The 26190-nt window shown below is 43.4% G+C and overlaps 1 protein-coding gene across 1 annotated transcript in view; it reads left to right on the forward strand.

The window, feature by feature from the left end:
* Window positions 1-26190, forward strand: part of LOC309561757 (solute carrier family 26 member 6-like) — a gene marked incomplete at its 5' end in the record, with an annotated part of 51876 nt that overhangs the window by 17007 nt on the left and 8679 nt on the right. Inside the window, 8 exons of the mRNA XM_082265768.1 lie at window positions 702-849; window positions 2681-2794; window positions 6256-6333; window positions 13631-13726; window positions 17893-17999; window positions 22552-22621; window positions 23377-23469; window positions 23613-23729. Of these exons, the coding sequence (XP_082121894.1) occupies window positions 702-849; window positions 2681-2794; window positions 6256-6333; window positions 13631-13726; window positions 17893-17999; window positions 22552-22621; window positions 23377-23469; window positions 23613-23729 (823 nt within the window). The remainder of the gene's footprint in view (window positions 1-701; window positions 850-2680; window positions 2795-6255; window positions 6334-13630; window positions 13727-17892; window positions 18000-22551; window positions 22622-23376; window positions 23470-23612; window positions 23730-26190) is intronic.

Below are 26190 nucleotides of genomic sequence, written 5' to 3' on the forward strand. Positions count from 1 at the left end.
CCAGAAACATAATTTCCTGCTTGTGTGATTGGCTCACCAATTGTCCCATGTCATTTTTGGTGAGATACTCCCAATAGGAACACCTCCACAGCTGATAGATAATTATGAAACCACTCCCATTCGACCCACCTAGCACAGGGGCACAGAGAAGCAAACAATGATTTCTTCAGAATAACAAAAGGAAGGAATCTGCAACAAAGTTTGTTACAATCCTTGCAATGTACAGAGATCACCCAGAGGGGAATGTTTTTTCTCAACAGAAGTGGAGTTATGTTTTAAATGCAAAGCTCCCTCTAGGGCAGGGATATACAAACTTTGGTCCTCCAGCTGTTGCAAAACTACAATTCCCATCATGCCTCTGGGTGTCATGCTTGTGGCTGTCAGTCTTGCTATGCCTCATGGGACTTGTAGTTCAGCAACATCTGGCGGGCTACAGTTTGCACATCAATGCTGTAGGGGTTAGTTTGCAAATCTCTCAATTTAATTCAATGACAAAAATATGGAAGAGAGTGTAATAATAGAGTCATATCCACAACTGCTTAATGGAAAATACTCAGTGAAGGCGCTCACTGGAAATACATGATAGATTTCCTATTAAATTAAATGTGGGCTACTTGTATTCAATACCTTTTAAATGCTAACTGTTTATTTAACAGGGAATCATTAAATGCTAATTTTTATTTCTTGTTGTTTAATTACAGACTGGTAGTACCAACTGTTCCCGACCCTAACCTGTTCATAAATGTGATCGGCAATGCGTTTGCCATTGCTGTGGTTGGCTATGCCATCACCATCTCTCTGGGCAAAATGTTCGCTATAAAACACGGCTATAAGGTGGACAGCAACCAGGTGACGTTTTTTCTCCAAATGTCTGTGAATTAATCACACAGTTCTTCATATATAAAGTGTCTTAGAAGACCGGTTCTCCATAGCAACCAGTCAGCACCCTCCTTTCTCTCACAGTGTCCCATAGTAACCAGTCAGCACCCTCCTTTCTCTCACAGTGTCCCCATAGTAACCAGTCAGCACCCTCCTTTCTCTCACAGTGTCCCATAGTAACCAGTCAGCACCCTCCTTTCTCTCACAGTGTCCCCATAGTAACCAGTCAGCACCCTCCTTTCTCTCACAGTGTCCCATAGTAACCAGTCAGCACCCTCCTTTCTCTCACAGTGTCCCCATAGTAACCAGTCAGCACCACTATTCTCTCACAGTGTTCCCAATAGTAACCAGTCTGCACCACCATTCTCTCACAGTGTTCCTCATAGTAACCAATCAGCAGCACCATTCTCTCACAGTGTTCCCCATAGTAACTATTCACCATCCTCATTTTTTTTCACAGTGTTACCCATAGTAACCAGTCAGCATCCTCCTTTCTTTCACAGTGTTCCCCATAGCAACCAGTCAGCAACACCTGTTCTCTTACAGTGTTCCCCATAGTAACGAGTCAGCACCTATGTTCTCTCACAGTGTTCTCCATAGTAACCAGTCAGTACCTCCATTCTCTCATAGTGTTCCTCATAGTAACAAGTCAGCACCTATGTTCTCTCACAGTGTTCCCCATAGTAACCAGTCACCACCCTCCTTTCTGTCACAGTGTCCCCATAGCAACCAATCAGCACCTTCTGTTCTCTCACATTGTTCCCTTATACTTCTGAAAACATCCAGTCACCTTCTCCCCTCCTAACCTGTATTCTAGCCATTACAGGGACATGCGTTTGGTTACTAGGGTTGGCAGGACAAACGGCTCCTCATTAGTTCTAAAGGTCTCGGTCTATGATCCGGGGGCACCATCCCATAATGATGGGGGACATGCACTAAGAGACCCTGATACGTCCTGTCTCCATGTGCATCTTTAGACCACTTTAGAGCACGTTGTAGTATTGAATGACATCGCTTGGGAAGGCTCATCCATTGAAGTGGAAAGTCCAAAGACCTGGCTAGAAGGTTATGTTCCTGATGTTGATTCAAGAAGCCAGGATGCAGTGTTTGTGCTGACTGAGCCAAATGACTATGAGGATACGTCCAGATAGAGGGGTATAAAGACCACTTTACAACATATGGGGAACCTACATAAACCAAAGGATCAGTAACCTCAGATTGGTCTGGTGTACCATTTTAGTGCTTACAAGACATTTATGAACACAGGAGTCTAGATGCCCTGCCTATGAATAACACGATATACAGCAAGAAATATCGGTATTGTTCGGTCTCTTGGGCCCTGACAAAGCCCGATGCGAAACGCGTTGGCTCATTGGGACCTTCAAACCATATAACAACAGAGACTTCTCGCACCGACATCAGCTTGAAGCATGTATCAGCCCCTATTAGGGGCATATTTCTGTGCTGTGGTTTTTAATTGCTTTTGGTGAATAGATGGGGGATTTGTTTTCTTGTTATTCAGTAATCCCTCATGTATTACACAATATATTTGTATATGATGTAAATAAAATGTTCAATTTTTTATTAATATGGTCTCTTGGTTTTCCTGTTTCAATTGGGCCCTGAAACCCATACTTTCTCTATATTTTTGTGATACATATACCCTTTTTTTGGGGCTTGGGCCATTTTCACGGTGATTTTCTAGGCGTTTGGTTACTGTGGACAATGAAGACAGGTTCTCTTTCATACATTTTTATAGACGCAGTCTTATGTTGTTTTCTTTTATTTCTTTCCTTTTAAGGAGCTGATCGCACTTGGATTCAGTAATCTAGTTGGGAGCTTCTTCCATTGTTTTTCGGTCACCACATCGATGTCCAGAACTCTGGTGCAGGAGAGCACAGGGGGGAACACCCAGGTACCATCCGTTAGAGACACAATAACTGGTCCCCGCTATGACATATGGTGTGTTGGATACAGCCTGACACATTTTAAAGGAATAGGACTCCTTCTACCCAGTAGCATAGCTCCAAACTGTCCCCTGATTTCAAGGATCTGTCCCTCATTTGGAAAAAAAGTCCCTCTTTCCTCCTCATTTGTCTCTTAATTTGGTCTGATCTGTATAGTTGTATATAAAATGCACTACTTATCTATCAAAGTGTTTCCCATTGCTCAGCATTTCATCCAATTTCTAAACTACTGCATTTGTAAATTCTAAAAGCCAATATAAAGGAATAGTAGTGGTAAATAAGCACATGTGAGTTTAACCAATCTTTTTTTTTTTTTTTGTACAATTCTCCTTTAAGGGGGTGTTTTCTATGCCTACGTACTTTTGTTAATGGGTGTCCTTCATTTCCATCTCACAATGTTGGAAGGTATGCAGTAGTTACATTACGAATGTCCTAGACCCTACTGGGGATAAATGTCTTATGCACATTCCTCCCAGGGCGAAGTTCTTGCCCTCAGGTTGTTTATAATGAGGGGCGCCAGTCACTTTGCTTTAGGATTAGAAGGAATTGTAGGTGTAAGCAAATTGTAGTAACCATGTTTGGGGCTTAGAAGGGTATAACTTGAACCTTTGCTCCAATCGATCAAGAGAATGTAAAGCATAGAGTTTAGGGGTCAAAAGTATGTAACACACTGTAAGGTTCTGGCACTCTCAGTGCCTCCTATCACATTTATTCCGGGTGATTTCCATCTACCTAGACAGAAGAAACACATATAGGTGTGTTTCCCTTTAAGGCTGAAGCTGTCATCACCCAGCGCCGGACTAGATGGCTATTTAGGGCGTCGGTTCTCACTCACATGTGTTCGTTCAAACACCAGTACCTGGATACTAATCTTGCTTGAAGCTTCCATGCTTGCAAGCTCTCCTCGCTGACGAACCTCGCTGCGCTGATCCCTGCATCCTGCTACTGGATCATCCGCATCTCCTGAGCGATCCTTCGGCTATCGCTATTAGTGCTAAGTACCCCACAGGGGAAATCTCTATAGACTTGTACTAGGCTTACACTATTTAGCTCTGCATAGCAAGGACTGTCTTTTACATCTGCATAACTAGATTGCTAGCTCTTGAGGCTACTGCTACTATTTCCTGCACTGGGTTGATCTCTCCTGTATGCACCTGCTACTCTGTCATCTGTTATCATACATGATCGCTAACCCTTCCTGCATCCATCTGCACTGTCTCACCTCAAGTGTCTGTCACCTACCACTTCCACTCAAACCTATCCCTAAGACCTTTATCATTGTCTTACCACATGTATATAAAGTCACACTAGGAACCAGCTTAATTACTGTGTGTATTTACTGGCTGAAATAAGACCTTCCATACATGATGAGTCATTGAGGTTGGGATTGGTATCTCAGCATATCTCCTACATGACTACTGACGTGGAACTACTTCTGCAGCTGAAAATCCACACCTTATAAGAAACGCAAGGAGCGTTACACACACAGAGTGTAGGGATCAGTATTATATAAAACACAGAGATCAGGAGTCAGGAGTAAGTAAAGCGGAGAGTTCAGGAGTCAGGAGTAAAGAAAGTGGAGAGTTCAGGAGTCAGGAGTAAAGAAAGTGGAGAGTTCAGGAGTCAGGAGTAAGTAAAGCAGAGAGTTCAGGAGTCAGGAATAAGGAAAGCGGAGAGGTCAGGAGTAAGGAGTAAGTAAAGCAGAAAGTTCAGGAGTAATAAAATCAGAGGGTTCAGGAGTAATAAAAGAAGAGAGTTCAGGAGTCAGCAGTAAGGAAATCGAAGAGTTCAGGAGTCAGGAGTAAGTAAAGCAGAGAGTTCAAGAGTCAGGAGTAAAGAAAGTGGAGAGTTCAGGAGTCAGGAGTAAGTAAAGCAGAGAGGTAAGGAGTAAGTAAGCAGAGAGTTCAGGAGTCAGGAGTAAGTAAAGCAGAGAGTTCGGGAGTCAGGAGTAGGTAAAGCAGAGAGTTCGGGAGTAAGTAAAACAGAGAGTTCAGGAGTCAGGAGTAAGGAAAGCGGAGAGTTGGGGAGTCAGTAGTAAGTAAAACAGAGAGTTCAGGAGTAAGTAAAACAGAGAGTTCAGGAGTCAGGAGTAAGGAAAGTGGAGAGTTTAGGAGTAAGGAAAGTGGAGAGTTCAGGAGTCAGGAGTTAGTAAAGCAGAGAGTTCAGGAGTAAGTAAAGCAGAGAGTTCAGGAGTAATAAAAGCAGAGAGTTCAGGAGTAATAAAAGCAGAGAGTTCAGGAGTTAGCAGTAAGGAAAGCGAAGAGTTCAGGAGTCAGGAGTAAGGAAAGTGGAGAGTTCAGGAGTCAGGAGTAAGTGAAGCAGAGAGTTCAGGAGTGAGTAAAGCAGAGAGTTCAGGAGTCAGGAGTAAGTGAAGCAGAGAGTTCAGGAGTCAGGCGTAAGTTAAGCGGAGAGTTCAGGAGTCAGGAAAGTGGAGTGTTCAGGAGTAAGAAGTAAGTAAAGCAGAGAGGTAAGGAGTCAGGAGTAATAAAAGCAGAGAGTTCAGGAGTCAGGAGTAAGTAAAGCAGAGTAGTTCGGGAGTCAGGAGTAGGTAAAGCAGAGAGTTCAGGAGTCAGGAATAAGTAAACTGGAGAGTTCAGGAGTCAGAAGTAAGGAAAGCAGAGAGTTGGGGGGTCAGGAGTAAGGAAAGTGGAGAGTTCAGGAGTCAGGAGTAAGGAAAGCAGAGAGGTAAGGAGTAAGTAAAGCAGAGAGTTTAGGAGTAATAAAAGCAGAGAGTTCAGGAGTAATAAAAGCAGCGAGTTCAGGAGTAAGGAAAGCGGAGAGTTAAGGAGTCAGGAGTAAGTGAAGCAGAGAGTTCAGGAGTCAGCAGTAAGGAAAGCGGAGAGTTCAGGAGTCAGCGGTAAGGAAAGCGGAGCGTTTAGGCGTCAGGAGTAAGTAAAGCAGAGAGTACAGGAGTCAGGCGTAAGTAAACCGGAGAGTTCAGAAGTCAGGAGTAATGAAAGCGGAGAGTTCAGGAGTCAGGAGTAAGGAAAGCAGAGAGTTCAGGAGTAAGTAAAGCACAGGGTTCAGGGGTCAGGAATAAATAACGCACAGAGTTAGGGGTCAGGAATAAATAACGCACAGAGTTGAGGAGTCAGAAATAAGTAACACACAGAATTCAGGGATCAGGATTAATGGGCACACATGAATGGTCAGGATGTTTGTATTGTTATTACAATGCAGATGTTATAAAATGAATGTGTATCCTGTGACCAGAGAACCCCTTTGTTTAAAAATTAGAGGGATGGCTCTGCTCTCCTTAGTACCCAATCAGAATCAAGCTGTTACTCTTCCAGTGCCTTGTAGAAAATTAAAGATAGGCTATGATTGGATGAAACATAAATAAATTGCTTTTAAAAAATTTGGAATTGTGCCCTATTTAACTTGGTATATACTAAAATATCACTTCCAGATCGCAGGATGCGTGTCTTCCTTGATTATTCTGGTAATCATTCTGAGAGCTGGGGAATTGTTCACATGTCTTCCTAAGGTAAGTACATGTCATTTTTAAAGTGTAAATGCACGATAGCATCTACAAAATATAGCAAGGTACTTGTACAGTGCATGTGCAGTATTCCTTCCAGGAAATGCATATCTCCTGAAGCTCCTGTAAGCTACACCATGCAGGACCAGCATCTATTGACAAGCAACACTCCATTTCCAGGTCATGTGATCTGTTTAAGTGTAACTATGGGCAAAACCAAAACGTATTCACACAGCATTTTTTGTTTTTGCACGTCCTCCTTGGTTTTAGTACATGTTGTCCAGCCAATTGGCAGTTACAGACTTGGGGAATAGGTGAGGGTGCTTTCAACAGTCAGCTTTTATTCATATGGTTTAAACGTTTTTTTTTCCTAAAGCACCAAACACTGTTGCATTACCTGCTTAAAGGCCTGGTACACCTTTACCAAAAAACTACCTTTGCAAGTAATGGGAGCCTGTAGATAAAAATAAACTGTGCAGCACTGACCAAAGATCAATATTACCCTTGCTATACGTAGGTGTAGGCCAATTACTACCTCCTGAAGCCTGTCTGGAAAACTCTAATAGATTGCATTATCCCATCCTGCCTTGTTGCTAGGACATTGCTAAGACACTCCAGGCTGTTACTGTTCACCTCTACCATCACAGGAGCAAGCTCTTCAATGCAAAGCTTGGAGCTGCTGCATAAGGCCGCTTTCACAAGGGCTGTTCTATCAGGTCTGCCTGTCAGTTTTTCAGGCCGACCTGATCAGACCACCTATTCACCCCTATGGAGCGGTAGATGTCAGCGTACTCCTGCTGCTATCTGATCCAATCCTTCCTGCCAAATCCAGACGGATGGTGGTCCTATTTTCCATAGGTCTGGAGGATTGGATCAGATAGGGTCAGATGAAAACGGACAGGTGGTCTGTTTTTATCCGATCTCCCCATAGAGGAGAGCGGGAATCTGACAGGTCCATCTCAGCACAGCAAGCAGAGACGGACCTGTCATCTGCCTGCTCAGCGGGGACTAGCGGAGCGATCCCCAATGAGCAAGTGGAGTCCGTCAAGCAGATCTGCCCCCTGTGAAAAGGGGCCTAAAGGGAGAGAAAGCATATGCGAAGGGGTTTGGATTAGAACAAAGGCCATTTCTTGTGAAGGTGAAAGTAACAGCTGGGAGTGCCTTAGCAACATCCTAATATCTGTTGGCTGAGTATTGAAATTATGTGCTGGAATCTTCCTGAATACATATAACAGCTTTACTTTCATAGAGGATTGCAATACATATCTTCACATCATGGAGACCAGTGGCGGCTGGTGCTCAAAAATTTGGGGGGGGGGGGGGCGCAAACAGAAAAATGTAATAGGCCTTGCTTTGCAGCAAAAAACCCAGTAAAAAATTGTGTGACTTTGAGGTCACAAAAGTGTGAAAGGGGCCTTCATTAATCAAGGTATAGTGTACCCCCTTCAATGCAGAGTGACCAGTGACCAGTGTGCCCCCTTCAATGCAGAGTGACCAGTGACCAGTGTGCCCACATCAATGCAGAGTGACTAGTGATCAGTGTGCCCCCTTCAATGAGTGTGCCCCCATCAATGCAGAGTGACCAGCGTGCCCTCTTCAATTCAGAGTGACCAGCGTGCCCCCTTCAATGCAGAGTGACCAGCGTGCCTCCTTCAATGCAGAGAGACCAGCGTGCCTCCTTCAATGCAGAGAGACCAGCGTGCCCCCTTCAATGCAGAGTGACCAGCGTGCCCCCTTCAATTCAGAGTGACCAGCGTGCCCCCTTCAATGCAGAGAGACCATCGTGCCCTCTTCAATGCAGAGAGACCAGCGTGCCCCCTTCGATGCAGAGAGACCAGCGTGCCCCCTTCGATGCAGAGAGACCAGCGTGCCCCCTTCAATGCAGAGAGACCAGCGTGCCCCCTTCAATGCAGAGTGACCAGCGTGCCCCGTTCAATGCAGAGTGACCAGCGTGCCCCCTTCAATGCAGAGAGAGACCAGCGTGCCCCCTTCAATGCAGAGAGACCAGCGTGCCCTCTTCAATGCAGAGTAACCAGCGTGCCCCCTTCAATGCAGAGTGACCAGCATGCCCCCTTCAATGCAGAGGGACCAGCGTGTCCCCTTCAATGCAGAGTGACCAGTGCACTTACCTGATTTGCAGTGGCGGCTTCTCCTCAGTCCCCCCGCGTCTCCTCGAGTCCTCCTGCCTCCTCCTCCTCCTTGGCCAATGGCATGGGTTCACCTTTCGGCCAATCAGGAAACGGGTCTCGGACCCACTTCCTGATTGGCCAGGAGGAGGCTCCATGTGACAATAGCGAATTTTCATTCGCTATTGTCACACAAATGGGTGGGCTAGGGCGCAGTGCTCTGTGCCCCGGACCCACCCTTTTCTGAAGCCTATTAGAGCCTCTGGCTCTAATCAGGTGCTTCAGAAAAAAAACCCCATTGAACTCCATGCGTCCGACGCCCCTCATGTAGATTAGGGGGCCGGACGCATGGATGGGGGCGGCGCCCCTGCGCCCCCAACGCACCAGCCGCAACTGATGGAGACAGAAAATGAACAGAAGAGAGAAGCACTTTCTCTCATTACATTATACAATAGAGATTCACTTTACATTATAACACCACAGTGCCACCTGATGCATAGATAGGCATAATGCATACATATAGTTCACATTACTTAGGCAACTTTGTTGTTGTTTTTCCAACACACCTTCTTAACAGTATGTGCTTTGTCAAATTACATTCTGCTTTTTCTGGATATAACTATGATGTTTCTTTGACAAAGGCTTGGGGAGTGCATAAGCAGTCATCTCCTCTGAAGGGCAGTATTGAATGTCAACAAACCCTTGCTCTCGTTGATATGTTTGGTCCTAGGATTGACCCTTTCTGGTTGTCTAAGCTTTATACATTCCTGGTGATCTTCAAAAATAGGAATTGGTTTTGACATGTCTACCCCAATGTCCACAAAAAGTTGACAAATCTGTATATCGCTTCTTGACATGGGTGTGCTGCTGCAATTTACTCTGCTTCAATTGAAGATAGCGCGACAGTTACCTGCTTTCGACTGGACCAACTTATGGTTCCTTTCCCATACTAGCAGATGAATCAACTTGTGGATTTGCGGTTTGTGCAGCCCCCGGCCCATACAGCATCCACATATCCAACCAGTTTTGGATTTGATGTTGCTGGTAATTTCTGAATTGTTCCTTTGAAGTACTGCATCACTCTTTTTAATGTGTTCCAGTCATGCTGACAGGGAGCTGAGACTTTCCTGCATAGTATGCCCCCTGCTGCAGCTATGTCTGGTCTTGTCACATTGGAAACATATAGCAGCTTACCGATTGCTCTGCCATACGTGTCATTGTTGGGTAGCAAGTTTTCTGCTTCATTGCTCTTTTGATAACCAGGTTCCATAGGAGTTTCCACTTCCTTTTCACCTTGCATATGGAATTGTTCCAAGATTTCTGAGATTTTCTGAGAAAAAATTTGGATTCCCAGATAGTAGCCAATGTTCCCTAGTTCTTTGATTTAAAAATTATCTTTCAGCTTATGAACTTACTGATTGTAATCCCCTTCTTGTTCAAAACAAGTTATAATGTCATCGACATAGATAAGGATGTATACCCATCTGTCTTCTTGATTCCTGGGGTAGAAACAGAGGTCTGCTTTACTTCCTGGGAATCCCTCTCTGGTAAGTACTTTATTCACTTTCTCATTCCACATCCTTGCAGATTGTTTAAGACCGTAGATCAGGGGTGGGGAACCTACATCCTGGGGGCCGTATGTGTCCCTCGAAGTCATTTGGTCCGGCCCCCCGTGCAGCTGAGTCTGTGTCTCTCAGCTGATCTGTCAGAAAGGAGCCAATGCTTCCTGTATAGCTCCGGCTCCGTTCTGACAGTCTGAATGAGTCACAGGCGGAGTGATATCAAATGCACTCCGCCTGTGACCAATACAGGAAACATCACCTCTTCCTCCAGCGCGGCACTGCTGCTAGCCAGCATTTCCCACCAGCAGCACACACAGCAGTACCAGCCAGAGCCAGCAGTACTCACAGCAGTACAAGCCAGAGCCATCAGTACCCACAGCAGAATCAGCAGTACCCAAAGCAGTACCAGCCAGAGCCAGTAGTACCCACAGCAGTACCAGCCAGAGTCAGCAGTACCCACAACAGTACCAGCCAGCAGTACCTACAGCACAGTACCAGGCAGCAGTACTCACAGCAATACCAGCCAGAAGTACCAGCCAGCACTAGCCAGCCACCAGTACCAGCCTGAGCCAGCAGTACCCAAGGCAGTACCCACAGCACAGTACCAGCCTGAATCAGCAATACCCACAGCAGTACTAGCCTGAGCCAGCAGTACCAGCCAGCAGTACCCACAGCACATTACAAGCCAGCAGTTCCAGCCTGAGCCAGCAGTACCAGCCAGCTGTACCCACCAGCAGTACCAGCCAGCTATACCCACCAGCATTACCCGCCAGCAGTTCTTTTCAAAACTTACCACCACAAAGTCGACTGCACTCCAGACTGACCGACGCAAACCTGGAAAACCAGTTGCGAGTAGCAACATCATCAATACCAGCTAACATCACACACCTCACCAAAGAGAAGCAGTTGCAGCCATCACATTAGGGGTGAGTTAATTAAATTTTTGACCAAATATAACAGGCAAGTTTTTAAGATGATAGTTTTGTACGGCCCCCGAATGATTTTATAAATACCCAAATGGCCCTTGGCAGAAAAAAGGTTCCCCACCCCTGCCGTAGATGCTCTTCTAAAGTTTACACACAAGGTTAACTCCTTGTTCAAACCCTGGTGGTTGCTCCATGTGAAGGTCTTCCTTAATGTCTCCATATAGGAAAGCAGTTTTAACATCTATGTGTTGACTTGCATGCAATGCTAAGAAGCACTATGATGGTGGAGTGTTTTACGACGGGAGCGAATGTTTCGTTGTAATCTTCACCGAATTTCTGAGTAACCCTTGGCAACTAGTTTGGCTTGGTATTTGTGGATATTCCCTTCGGTGTCTGACTTTACTTTGAAAGTCCACTTACTTCCTATAGTTTTGTGGTTAGGAGGGAGCTTTTCCTGAAGTGACTTTAATTCTTCTTCTGCTGCCTTTCTCCATTTTTTGGCTTTATGGTTTGGCAGTTTTTCTATGTCTTTCCAGGATGTTGGTTCAAGTATGCTGTGTGTTTTCACAGTGTATGACAGCTTGCGGGGTGGTATCCTCTTTGTAGTCTGAGAGGATCTTTGGATTTCAGGCAGTTCAGCAGGATCTGGTGTGAAACTTAATTTAGGCACTGTAAATTCCACCTCTTGTTCTGACTCCTGCACAGGTTCGCTATGGTCGACCTTTTTTGCTTTGACTTCACAGCTTTCAGGTATTGGTGTTTCTGGTGATGAGCTCTTATCAAAATAAACACTATGGTTTAATGTCACTTTGTCAGTCTTTGGGTGTAGGATTCTGTAACCCTTAGTTCGTTTGCGGTAGCCTACTAAAATGCCCTCTATGGCTCTGTTCTCCAGCCTGGATCATTTTTTAATTTGGAATATAGGCATATGCTTTACATCCAAACACTCTGATGTGCCCTTTGCTAGGCTTTGATCCGTGCCACATTTTGAATGGAATACTTTTAATGGCTCTTATGGGTAATCTATTCTGTAGGTTCTAGAGGTAGGTTGGCATCTGACAACATGCACCTGGCTTATAAGAGTGCGATTTTTTCGTTTCTGCTACACCATTTTGATCAGGCGTATATGGTATGGTTGTCTGGTGTACTATTCCTTTTCTCTTCAGATATGAGGCCACTACTTTGCTTATGTTTTACCCCCTATTGTTGGTGCGTATTATTCCTGGTTTCCATTGAAATTAGTTGCTAGACATGGCAACAAACTCTTGAAGTTTCTCTGATGTTTCATTCTTGTGTTTCATCAGATAAGTACAAAAGTAGTTGTGTACCTTGAATTATCACCAATGAAAATCAGTAGATATTTGTTCCCGCCTATAAACTGTTGTAGACCGTTGCCATGACTACTGAATGGTCGGGGCATTGCTTGGATATGGATTCCAGGTTCTTCAATGTAGGAAATGAACTGGTGGTCTCCTGCTTTTGTCTGTGTATTAAGGTGTGATGTGTTTACACTTATAATAATGTGTATTGTACTTCACGAGCTCGATTGATGTCTGCTAGTTAATTAACTCAAGTTAATTAAATCGCTGTCATCTATTAATTGATAGTAGGAAAGTAGAATACTGTTTGTGTTGGTTGTTCCTTAGATATGTTAATTATATTTCTGTACACAATTTCATCTGCATATGATAATGTAATCAGGCACCTGACCTGGTGGGGTATATATTCTGTGTGAGTTTGTTCAAAAAAGTTCCAGATCTTATACAAGCTATTCTCGGCTAGTTTTGTATGGGGGCAGCTAGAATAACTGATATCTATGTTCAAGACTGAAGGAAGCAGTATTCTGATGGAAGCCCACAAGCACATTGTGGGGTCGTGACTCCTTTACAATGTTAAAAACAGAAGCCCAGCCCAAACTTGCTCCAAACAAATAGGCCAATAGATGTACTGAATCCACTGAAAAGACTCTAGTCAGTCATACATTGATAGTAACATTCCTATAGCACACATCTATCTAATTTTTAAATGGCGGCCACCCCTGTAGTATGTACTGGAAAAGGAAGTTCATCCAGGGAAAGATAAGTGTGAGGTAATTAACCTCTTCATGCCGACGAAACGCAAATATGCGGCCTCGGCTTCAGGGGGTTGTACCGGGGTGATGCCTGCAGCTAGGAGGCATCACCCTGGTACTGTTGTTTAGATCCGGCGGTCTGCTTTCTTGTAATGAGAACCGATGCGGCTAAGCAGCCACTCGATTGTCATTACAAGGAGTGGGATGGGACATCCCCCCTCCCACTGCCTTCCGTGGCTCGCCCGGGTCTCCTGGCCCAGCGGGAGACCTAAGCGACCAGCCGGCATGTCAGCCAGATGGCCAAAGACCCGAACAAAGCTGGATTTGGCTCTGATTGGGTCTCCGATGTATAAACCCGGAAGTGATGGCATGACATCGCTTCTGGGTACTAGAGCCTTAAAGGCGCCAGATTTAACAAAAAAAAAAAGACAATTAACACAAACTCTACTAATGTCACTGCGGCGTTTATGGCTGCGGCTGGTACGTATTTGCTCCCTTACATGCCTACCAACTGTCAGTTTAAATTAAACAGATCTGGTCACATTCACATATAACTAAATATTATTTTAAATACTGTTGTTTTTCTTTTGTTTATTCCATTTCATTTTCCTGCACCAGGCTATTCTGTCAGCGATTGTCATTGCCAACCTGAAAGGCATGTACAAGCAATTCATGGATATATCTGTCCTATGGCGAACCAACAAGTACGATTTGGTAAGCGTATTCTGTACTTTTACCTAGTCACTGTACATAAAGCTGAACTCTGAGCACAAAAACTTTCATTTAAAATATTCTTCAAAAGCCACAAAGGATAGAAATCCACTTTTTATGCACCAAACGCCTTTGCAGTGGGAGGGCTCAGCAGACTCCACCCACTACAGGCTGCAGAAATAACAGGAGAGGGCAGAGACAAGACCGGTCACCCTACACAAGGAGAGAGAGCAGCAGTGAGCGGTCTTTACTACAGGAAGTCTCACACTGGATTACTGCACAGATCTGGTAGAAATACACAAAGCAGACCGAGATTCAAGGAAGAATACACATGGCAAATGTATTTAGACAATATTTGTTTATCCTGGAGTTCAGCTTTAGAACTATCACATAGTACAGGCATAAAAGCAACACTGACTCCTGCATGTACTGAGCATGCTCAGTGAGCAAACAGTGACCTCCACCTCTATTCAACTATGGCTCACTGACCTATATAGGGATGAACTCGGGGGGGGGGGGGGGTTGGGGATGCCACAATACTGGTAGCTGAAAATCCCCTTTTACATAGCAAGCTTGCAGAATGGTCAGATGAAGATTTTCACATCAGCTAGTAGAAGTCACTGTGAAGGATAAGTGCTTATATTGCTTTACGCACACATGTTATCTCAGGTTTTATGTGTGTTGTATTAAAGAAGAATTAAAGGTCAGAAAGGGGGTAAAATGTCCGCCGGTCACTCGCGATCGTCCGCTGTGAAGGGAGAAAGGCAGGCGGCTAATGTAAACAAAGCCGCCTGTCATTCTCCCCTGTGTAAAAGCACAGATCATAAGGTCCTGCTATGTAGGACCGTTGATCTGTGCTGTTACATGAAAAGCCACATCTCTGCACAGTTAGAATCACGCCCCCTAGGGACACACTTAACCCCTCACTCTCCAATAAAGTTAACCCCTTCCCTGCCAGTGTCATTTTTACAGTAAGGCTGGCCATACACTATACAATTTTCTTATTCAATTTCCTTTAGATTTACCTTAAACTATGTAGTGCATGGGCCTGCCTGACTGCATACAAATTGAAAGTGTTTAGGTTTGACCCTATATTACATGGTTTTGGTAAATCTAAAGGAAAGTTGAACAAGAAAATTGTATAGTGTATGGCCAGCCTAACAGTGCATATGTATAGCACTGATTACTGTAGTAATCTCACTGGTACCCCCAAAAGTGTCAAAAATGTCAGTCAAGGGTCCGCCGCAATGTCGCAGTCCCGCAAAAAAAAATCGCAGATCGCCGTCATTACTCTTAAAAAAAAAAACAACAAAAATGACAAAAATCTTTCCCTTAGTTAGTAAACACAATAACTTTTGCGCAAACCAATCAAAATACGCTTATTGTGATTTTTTTTTACCAAACATAGGTAGCAGAAAACAAATTGGCCAAAAATGTAAAACAAATTAGATTTTTACATTTTTTTGGGGGAATTTCATATAAAAAAATTTGAAAAATATTGTTATTTTTGCAAAATTGTCGCTCTTTTTTTGATTATAGTGCATGATCAAAAAAATCGCACAGGTGATCAAATACAACCAAAAGAAAGCTCTGTTTGTGGGAAAAAAAGGACGTCAAATTCGTTTAGATACAGCGTCGCACGACCGCGCAATTGTCCGTTAAAGTCACGCAGTGCCGAATAGCAAAATACCCCCTGGTCAGAAAGGGGGTAAAATCTTCCGGGGCTTAATTGGTAAATGATAGAGACAGAATATCAACCAAAAAACACAGAATACAAATGTTATAAACTGAGTTGCAGTTCAGTGAATAAAATAAGTATTTGATACCCTACCAACCAGCAATAATTCTGGCTCCCACAGACTGGCTACAATATTTGCTCATGTGGTACACAGATTGGCCCTGCCCATTTAAGAAGATGCTCCTAATGACAACTCATTATGTGTATGAAAGACACCTGTCCACAGAATCTCTTTCTTCCATTCAAACCTCACCATCATGGGAAAGACCAAAGAGCTGTCAAAGGATGTCAGGAACAAGATTGCAGACCTGCACAAGGCTGGAATGGGCTACAAGACCATCAGCAAGAAGCTTGGTAACAACTGTTTGAGCGATTATTCGCAAATGGAAGAAATACAAAATAATCATCAATCGCCCTCGGTTTTGAGTTCCATGCAAGATTTCGCCTCATGGGGTAAGGATGATCATGAGAAAAGTGAGGGATCAGCACAGAACTACACGGGTGGAACTTGTGAATGATCTCAAGGTAGTTTGGACCACAGTCACCAAACAAACCACTGATAACACAATACCCTGCCATGGATTAAAATCCTGCAGCGCCCTCATTGTCCCCCACCTAAAGAAGGCACATGTACAGATCCATCTGAGGTTTGCCGATCAACCTCCAAATAATTCATAGGAGGATTGGGAGAAAGTGCTGTGGTCAGATGAGACCAAAATTGAGCTCTTTGGCATTAACTCCACTCGCCATGTTTGGAGGAAGAAAAATGCTGACTATGACCCTAAGAACACCATCCCTACAGTCAAGCATGGAGGTGGAAACATTATGCTATGGGGCTGTTTCTCTGCTAAAAGTACAGACCGACTTTGTTGCATTGAGGGGCCAATAGACGGGGGCTATGTCTTGGATGAGAACCATCTTCCCTCAGCCAGAACACTGAAGATGGGTCATGGATGGGTCTTCCCTTATGACAATGACCCAAAACATACTGCCAAGGCCACAAAGGAGTGGCTCAAGAAGAAGCACATTAAGGTCATGAATTGGTCTAGACAGTCTCCAGACCTTAATCCTAAAGAAAATTTATGGAGGGAGCTGAAACTTCAAGTTGCCAAGAGACAGCCAAGATACCTTAAGGATTTAGAGAAGATCTGTAAAGAAGAGTGGACCAAAATCCCTCCTGAGATGTGTGCAAACTTGGTAGCCAACTACACAAGAAGCTTCTTACCTCTGTGTTTGCCAACAAGGATTTCTCCGCCAAGTACTAAGTCATGTTTTGCTTGGGGATCAAATACTTATTTTACTCACTGAACTGCAACGCAATTTAACATTTAAAATACATGCATGATAAAAATGATAAACCCTTCATTTCTTTGTTAGTGGGCAAACTTACAAAATCTGCAGGGGATCAAATAATTGTTCCCCCCACTTATATATATACACTGTATATATATATATATATATATATATATATATATATATATATATATATACTGTGTATATATATATATATATATATATATATATATATATATTTTTTTTTTTTTTTAAGTACAGAAAAACACCCTACTGATCCTGATAGCAATCCATTGTCCTTGGAACCTCATGTGTGCTCATCTAAACATTTAAGTAATGTAATCAGACCTTCCAACGATCTTCTATGAACTACAAAACCTTGCCTCCTTATGTAGGAAGGATATGGATAGAGGGAGGTACTTGTAGCCCAAATCAGGAGAGCAGCCTAGGGTGATAATGCTGCTCCTCCATAGATACAGTACATGGAGTGAGTGTTGTCACCCCAGGACAGAAAATATGTTATGGACAGGATCACCAGGTGAAAATAAAGAAAAGAAGCCTAAAAACAAATGGTTCTTGGTTTTAAAGTGGCTGTAAACCCCTCTATTTACCCAGTGAAGTGATCAGCCTCAGGTGATACAAAGAGAAGAAACAAATAAGTTGTAGATGTTTATCTGCAGCCCTTTACATCTGTTCAAAGTCCAGAATTTTTACAGCTTGTCTGAAGTTTCAGAAAGCAGGGGGCCCGGGAGCTGAATTTACACACTGCAGAGGTCAGTGAAAGCTGATTGGGGGGAAAGGACACACCCCCTTCACACAGCAACAGAGCTGAGGCTGTCAATCACAGACTGCGTGCTGGAGCTCCCTCCTCCGTCACCTTTTTATCTTTTGGTGTCAGCAAAAACTTGTCAGAAGTCACTCATGCAGACAGCAGATGAATAAAGGAGAAGACAGAAATGACACTTAGAGCTCTGGATTGAGATAAGTACACACTAGAGGAATATGCTTAGTTCAGTTTTCATTTCAGAGGTTTACAACCACTTAAAGGTCTCTACTCAGCACGGATCCAAAGTTGATGAACGAGCCCTTTGACTTTTTATAGAACTGGCCAATGACAGGTCTTTCCTCTCCCTTTCAGCTGATATGGTTGGTGACGTTCCTCTCGACCATCTGTCTCAACTTGGATATTGGACTTGCAGTTGCAGTGGTGTTCGGATTATTCACAGTGACGTTCAGGACCCAACTGTGAGTTTCATAACTTAGCCATGATGGTGTGCAAACCAACCATACCGGCATATTGGCCTTGTCATAGTGTTAGTGACCCCATACAATTTCCATGGATCTGCTTCATGTTACAAATTGCTTTCTCCCTTCAAGCCCTTTGTTGTAAGATTGCATTTTAAAGCAGTATTAAAGCAGTTGTAAACCATTGGTTACTTTTTTTTTTTTTTAGGACCTGCAAGGTAAAGGCATAATGTGCTACTAGCACATTATGTGAAGCATACCTGAAAACGAAACCCTCAAGCGATGCGAAATAGTCGCTGGAGGCACCGTCCATTTTCTCCCGGTCTTCCTTCCCGGGTCCAGGGACTCCGGCTGTGTGACAGGCCGCAGCCACGATGACATCACTCCCGCGCAGGGAAGCCGTCATTCACGGCGCAGGTATCTGAAGGAATGGCACAGGTGGCCGTTCCTTCAGAGTGCATGCGCCGATGACATCATCGGCTGCATGCAATGTAAATATCTCCTAAACAGTGCACATTTAGGAGATATTTACAGTGCCTATAGGCAGGGGCGTAACTACAGGGGTTGCAGGGGTTGCAATTGCAACCGGGCCCAATGCTCCAGGGGGCCCAGCATTGGATAGGAGGGGCAAAGGGGGCAGCCTGTAGAGAAATCACTGTCCTCCTTTTTCCTCCTGTAGCTGCAGAAAGAAAATGGAGGAGATTGGATGCTCTGTATGCTGCCCCCACTACTCCTCCTATCCAGTTCACTTGTGTTCTGCTGTCTCTGGGCCCCTGTGTGCTCCCCCCTCCCCCCACTGTGCTCCCTCCCCTTTCCTGCCGGCTGCTGCAGGGGATGTGTCACAATAGAGAACCAGGAAGGGGTCGGTAAATATGTAATTTACCAGCTTCTTCCTTTTCTGAATGGACAGAGTCATAGTCAGTGACACTGTAAAAAAATAAAATAAAATCATAAAAAATAATACAATTAAAATACCAAAAAATAAAAACTACTGACTCCAATGGGTGAACTTCCAGGATCACAAAGTTCACACTCGCGACCGGCCCTGGCATTCCACCAACGTGGGGAGGCCCCAAGATGGCAGGAAGGGGGCCCACTGCAAAACTTGTGAAAGGGACCCGCTGTGGGACCGTAATAAAGGGCCCCGCAAGGGGAGTAAAGGGCCCCAGGATCAGTGGGAAGAGCCCCGGGCTTGAAGGGAAGGGCCCCGGCCAGGTGTCTGGGGGGGCCCTGTATGGTTTCTTGCACCGGGGCCCTGAAGGTTCTAGTTACGCCTCTGCCTATAGGGAAGTCTTATTATAGGCTTACCTGTAGGTACAAAGTATTAGTTAGGCTTTACTTCCTCTTTAAATCTAAAACCAAAAATGTAATATATTGCAGCTTGCCAATCATTAGATGTGGTGGCTGCATTCGGTTTTCTTTTTTGGCTTTTTTCCTCTGTTTTCACCTGGCGATCTGGACAATAACACCTCCTGTATTTAAGCCCCCTCACTCTGAATAAAGGAGCAACAGAGACATCTTTTTGACAGTTTTTACCTCTTCATCATATTTTGAATAAAGATGATCGGATTGTACCGTCCCGGGTTGCCGACTCTTTTTGACAATTTTCCTCCCTGCTCTTTTGATTTTCACATCAAAGGATGCCAGGTTGGAGAATGCCAACAAACAGGGAAAAACAGAGTGACCACAACTAGAATTTTGGCTGATTTATCAGGAGTCAACCAAAATTCACTTTGGCTGGCCATACATTATACAATATTCTTGTACAATTTTCCTTTTCGATTTACCAAAACCATACAGTGCATATGGAAAGGATTTACAGCGCTTCACTTTTTCCACATTTTTTTAGGTTACAGCCTTATTCCAAAATGGATTAAATTCATTATTTTCTTCAAAATTCTATAAAAATTACCCCATAATGACAACGTGAAAGAAGTTTGTTTAAAATCTATGCAAATTTTTTTTAAATAAAAAAATCCCATGTACATAAGTATTCACAACCTTTGCTCAATACTTTGTTGAAGCACCTTTGGCACCAATTACAGTAAACCCCTGCTCCATCGCGGTTCAGTTTTTGCGGTCCCGGTATATTGCGGTTTTTTTTGTAATGTTATTTTACTATATAAATCATTAAAAATGAAATATTTTTGTGTTTTCCATAGCTCTTGCTATGTCTCTCAGTATCTTTTATGTGTTTAAATGAGTTTCTATTGTTTTAAAAGTGTGTTTAAAGACCTTAAAATGCTTCTACACGTACAGCGACAGTAAAAAAAACATGCCTACAATGCATTTTAATAGGGTTTTTCTATTTCGTGGATTTTCACTTTTCGCGGCTGGGTCCGGAACGTAACCCCCGCAATGGAGGGGGGTTTACTGTACAGCCTCAAGTCTTTTTGAGTGTGATGCTACAAGCTTGGCACACCTATTTCTGGGCAGTTTCTCCCATTCTTCTTTGCAGGACCTCCCAAGCTCCATCAGGTTGGATGGGGGGGCGTCAGTGCAAAGCCATTTACAGATCTCTTCAGAGATGTACAGTCAGGTTCAAGTCTGTGCTCTGGCTGGGCCACTCAAGGACATTCACCGAGTTGTCCCGTAGCCACTCCTTTGTTATCTTGGCTGTGTGCTTAGGGTTGCTGTCCTGTTGGAAGATGAACTTTCACTCCAGTCTAAGTTCCAGAGCCTTCTGGTGCAGGCTTTCATCAAGGATGTCTCTGTATATTGCTGCATTCATCTTTCCCTCAATCCTGATAAGTCTCCCAGTTCCTGACGCTGAAAAACATCCCCACAGCATGATGCTGCCACCACCATGCTTCACTGTAGGGATGGTATTGGCCAGGTGATGAGCGGTGCCTGGTTTCCTCCAGACATGGCACTTGCCATTCAGGCCAAGGGATTCAATCTTTGTGTCATCACACCAGAGATTTGTGTTTCTCATGGTCTGAGAGTCCTTCAGGTGCCTTTTGGAAAACTCCAGGCGGGCTGTCATGTGCTTTTACTGAGGAGTGGCTTTCATCTGACCACTCTATCATACAGGCATGATTGGTGGAGTGCTGCAGAGATGGTTGTTCTTCTAGAAGGTTCTCCTCTCTTCACAGAGAAATGCTGGAGCTCAGTCAGAGTGACCATCGGGTTCTTGGTCACCTCCCTGACTAAGGCCCTTTTCCACCAATCGCTCAGTTTGGCCAAGAGGCTCGCTCTAGTAGGAGTCCTGATGGTTCCATACTTCTTCCATTTACAGATGATGGAGGCCAATGTACTCTTTGGGACAATCAATACTGCAGAAATTTTCCGGTATCCTTCCCAAGATCTTTGCCTCAATACAATCCTGCCTCAGAGGTCTACAGATAGTTTATTGGACTACGTGGCATGGTTTGTGCTCTGACATGCACTGTGGGACCTTATAAAGACAGGTGTGTGCCTTTCCAAATCATGTCCAGTCAACTGAATTTACCACAGGTGGACTCCAGTCAAGTTGTAGAAACATTTTAAGGATGATGAGTGCACATTTTTTTTTTCATTTTTAATAAATTTGCAAAAATTTCTAACAAACTTCTTTCATGCTGTCATTATGGGGTATTGTTTGTGGAATTGTCAGGAAAGTAATACATTTAATCAATTTTGGAATAAGGCTGTAAGTTAACATAACAAAATGTAGAAAAAGTGAAGCACTGTGAATACTTTTTGGATGCACTGTATAACATGAGGTCAAACCTAAACACTTTTATTTGTATACAATCAGGCAGGCCCTTATATACACTATATAGTTGAAGGTAAATCTTATCGAAATTTAATAGGAAAATTGTATAACCTATGGCCAGCTTTAGGGTATTACCAGCTTAAAGTAAACTCCCATCTCTGACTTGTACCTACAGGTAAGCCTAGAATAAGGCTTACCAATAGGTAGTATAAATATCTCCTAAACGTGCACCGTTTAGGAGATATTTACTGTACATGCAGCCGATGACGTCACCGGTGGATGCGCTCTGAAGGAACATCCACCTGTGCCATAAATGGCGGCTCCCGCATGACTTCATCGCTGGCTGTGGCCAGTCACACAGCCGGAGTCTGCAAACTTGGAAGGAAGACCAGTGAAGAGGGGAGCGCCTGCAGCGGTGACAGTGCGGCGCTGAAAGGGTTTCGCTTTCAGGTAAGTTTAACAATGTGCTACTATTCGATGCATACTAGCACAATATGACATTGCCTTTCAGGGTGCAAAAAAAAATAAACCCAGCGGTTTGTTACAACTTAAAGCCGTCTGATAAGGGAAAAAGTCACTGCTCTGATGACTCGCCGAGTCATCTTTCAGCCTAGATGAAAATAAATCATGCTAAGTATATGAAAAGGACACTATGTCGCCATCTACTGGCTGGATAAAAAACTGCATAACATTAAAAACTTTCAATTTTTAAATGTTTTTTTTTTTGAGTCCTGACCATAATAAAGCAGAAAAAAACAAACAAACAAACAAACCACAGACCACTATACTTTTTTTTTTTTTTTAATCGCAATTCGTTTTGCATATTGATTATTTTATAACTTTTTCGTTTTACAGACCTCATTACTCTGTCCTTGGGCAAATTGCAGAAACAGATATATACCGAGACGCAGAAGAAAATATTATGGTAATGTTATCATGCAGATGAGAGGTAGCCATGGTCAACGACAAAAAAGTTTGGAGCTCGGGGGGGAATCAGCAAATCACCTGACAACTGTGATTGGCCGTCACAGTGGTCACATAATGTGGAACCGGTCCCACCAGCTACTGCTTTATAGCAAGGACCGGCAGTTGTGTTTCACAGCTCAGTCTCTGTGATAGGTGCATGCAGTGAGCATGCTCTTAACACGGAAACATTGACCATCCAGCAACGTATGTGCTATATGTGCGACGTGTGGCCGTTAAAGACAACTGTTTTCCCACCACGCGTATGTATTAGGTGGCTATGAAGGGATTAAATGGGACCTGTAGTCAGAAATAAGGCGGCTGCCATTACTGACTTGGTTTTGAAGGTGCGAGGCCTGTGAGTGTCACCTTCATTCAATTATTTGAGGGATTGACCTGCAACACGCATGCGTGAACTCCCAATCGGTTATTCTGCCTGTGTCCCCAATGAGAAAATTTCCCTTTACTTTCCCCTACCACCATGACAGGAAGTGAAGGCTTATTTCCCCAATTGGAACAGGGAGGGCAACAAAGCACTTGTGTAGTAGGAAGGGTTAGAACCTCTGTCAGGTGTCTGTTCTCCATTTTGGTGACAAAACTTGACAGAAGTTCTGACACCTCACTTTATAGAAAATAGCAAAAAGAAAAAAAAAGATTGGTTGGATGTTTGGTTTCAATGTACAAATGCTGGAAGTTTCTTTTTTTTTTTGGTTCAAGGCAAAAGAGATTCCTGGAGTGAAAATCTTCCAGTCAAGCTCTCCTATTTATTTTGCAAATGCGGAGCTGTTCTCCAAAGCCCTGAAGTTGAAGGTGAGGGGTGCCTCTTTTTCTCTAGCCTGACAACCAGTTGTAAAGTTGCAAGTTTGGAAATATCGGCCCACGAACCAAAATGACGTCGTCCATTGTGAGCAAAAAAATAAAAAAAAAATGAAATTTACAAATGTGTCTTTCAGATGGGGGTCAATGTAGACAAACTGATTGAGAAGAAGAAGAAAGCCATCCAGAAGAGGAAGAGAGGTCTTCACAAAGTCATGAACCTGGCCAAGATGATTCTCTCCAAGACCCAAAAGGTGAGCGGTGAGGAACCGCAATACAAATACAGGCCACCCACTCACAACATTTCTTCCAGAACAGATTGCAACCCCTGTTTGTCCTTACGGGAAATCCATACTTAGAGTGAATGCTTGAGGCCTCCATGAGCGTGCGCCATTTTGAAGCATGACATGTTGGGTATCTTTTTACTCTACGTAACATTCTTTCACATTATACCGGTAGAAAAAAAATTGGACTAACTTTACAGTCTTTTTATTTTTTAGTTCAAAAAAGTGTATCTTACCCAAACAATTGCGTTTGTAAGAGCGCTGCGCAATTACGATGTAATAAAAAATATTACAATGATCTCCATTTTATTCTCTAGGGTCTCTTCTAAAAAAAAAATATATATATATATAATGTTTGGGGGTTCTAAGTAATTTTCTAGTAAAAAAAAATGATTTGTAAACAACGTGTCAGAAATAGGCCCGGTCCTTAACCACTTGCCGACCGCCGCAAGTACATATATTGCGGCGGTCAGCCCCTCACAGGCAGAGTGACGTATCGGTACGTCACTAGCCTGTGAGGCTCTGGGGAGCGAGCGAGCACCGCAGACGGCGCGCTCCTGCTCCCGCGTGGTCACGGACCCCCCCCCCGCGCGTGTGACCGGCGGACCCGATGTCCGCCGGTCACTCAGCGATCGTCGGGGGAGAGGGAGAAAGGCAGGCGGCTAGTGTAAACAAGCCGCCTGTTATTCTCCCCTGTGTAGAAACAATGATCATACGGTTCTACTATGTAGGACCGTTGATCATTGTTCCTACAGCTCAAGCCACAGCCAATCACAGTTAGAATCACGCCCCTAGGGACACACACAGCCCCTCCCTCTCAAATAAAGTTAACCCCTTTACTGCCAGTGTAATTTTACAGTAACAGTGCATATATATAGCACTGATTACTGTAGTAATGTCAATGGTAACCCCAAAAGTGTCAAAAATGTCAGTCAAGGGTCCGATCTGTCCGCCCCAATGTCGCAGTCCCGCAAAAAAATCGCAGATCGCCGCCATTACGCGTTAAAAAAAACAACAAAAATGACAAAAATCTTTTCCTTTGTTAGTAAACGCGATAACTTTTGCGCAAACCAATCAAAATACGCTTTTTGCAATTTTTTTTACCAAACATATGTAGCATAAAACAAATTGGCTGAAAATGTTAAAAAAAAATTGATTTTTACATTTTTTTGGGGAATTTCATATAAAAAAATGTGAAAAATATTGTTATTTTTGCAAAATTGACGCTCTTTTTTTGTTTATAGCGCATGATCAAAAAATCGCACAGGTGATCAAATACCACCAAAAGAAAGCTTTGTTTGTGGGAATAAAAGGACGTCAAATTCGTTTAGGTACAGCGTCGCACGACCGCGCCGTTAAAGTCACGCAGTGCCGAATCGCAAAATACCCCCTGGTCTTTTAGCAGCCAAATCCTCCGGGGCTTAAGTGGTTAAGCGGTTAAAAAACGAAAAGCGCAAATTGTGGCAAAATTTGCAGTAAAAACGCACTATATGCTTTTCTGCAGTTTCTCCATTGAAGTCTATTGCACCAAAAAATGCACCGTTTTGCATTTAAATAAGTCCGACCTTTTCCAAAAATGCAGAGGCACAAAACTGCATTGATGTGATCTATGGGAACCTGTGTTAAAAATAATGTCCTGAGTTTCTGCAAAAAGCATGAAAAAAAGCCCATTGGTGTGAACCGAGCCTTATACACATTTGAAGTAGAAAAAGCACTGGCAAGTGCAAAAAGAACTGCTGGTGAAAAAACAGACAGGCACACTGTGCAATCAAATATATAAACATAGTTTTGCCGCACTAATAATAATACTATACAAAACACACCAATTAAGTGCAATAATAAAAATAATAATCCCAATCCAATGATGCAAACACTGCTGTGTGATAGGTGTCTGATTCAGAAAAATTCCATAATCACCATGTGGATTGTCACTAATATAGGAAATGGACTCTTACCAGAGTAATAGCAGACTCTATTACGTCAAATCAAATCAGCCTGTAAATAGTATCCTGTCATAAGATGCTGGGACCCATGTAGTTTGGCCAAATTTTCATGGTATCTCAGATTCCCCAGTTGTATATTAAATATACATGGCAATGATTATGATGCAAGATTCCACCATAAAATCAAAATAGAAATGGCCACATAGTGTGAATCTGAAAGAAACTTTTATTAAAAGCAAAGTGTAAAACTACTCACATGTGAATCATAAAAACAGCACTGTACATACAGTATAAGGCGTTACCAAGCGATGTAACAAGTGCAAATATTTCAAAAAGGAGTGGCGTCATCACGTGTTGGCTCCACCCAACGTGTTTCATCATAACTGACGTCATTGTGGGCACTATATTAACAAAAATCCCCTTTGCCCTGCTACTTCCAAGATCAATACAATCAAAACTTTCTAAACCAATCAATTACAGCTGCCAAT

This window comes from Pelophylax lessonae, assembly GCF_965119305.1.
Source record: "Pelophylax lessonae genome assembly, chromosome: 8".
In the NCBI taxonomy this organism is placed as follows: domain Eukaryota; kingdom Metazoa; phylum Chordata; class Amphibia; order Anura; family Ranidae; genus Pelophylax; species Pelophylax lessonae.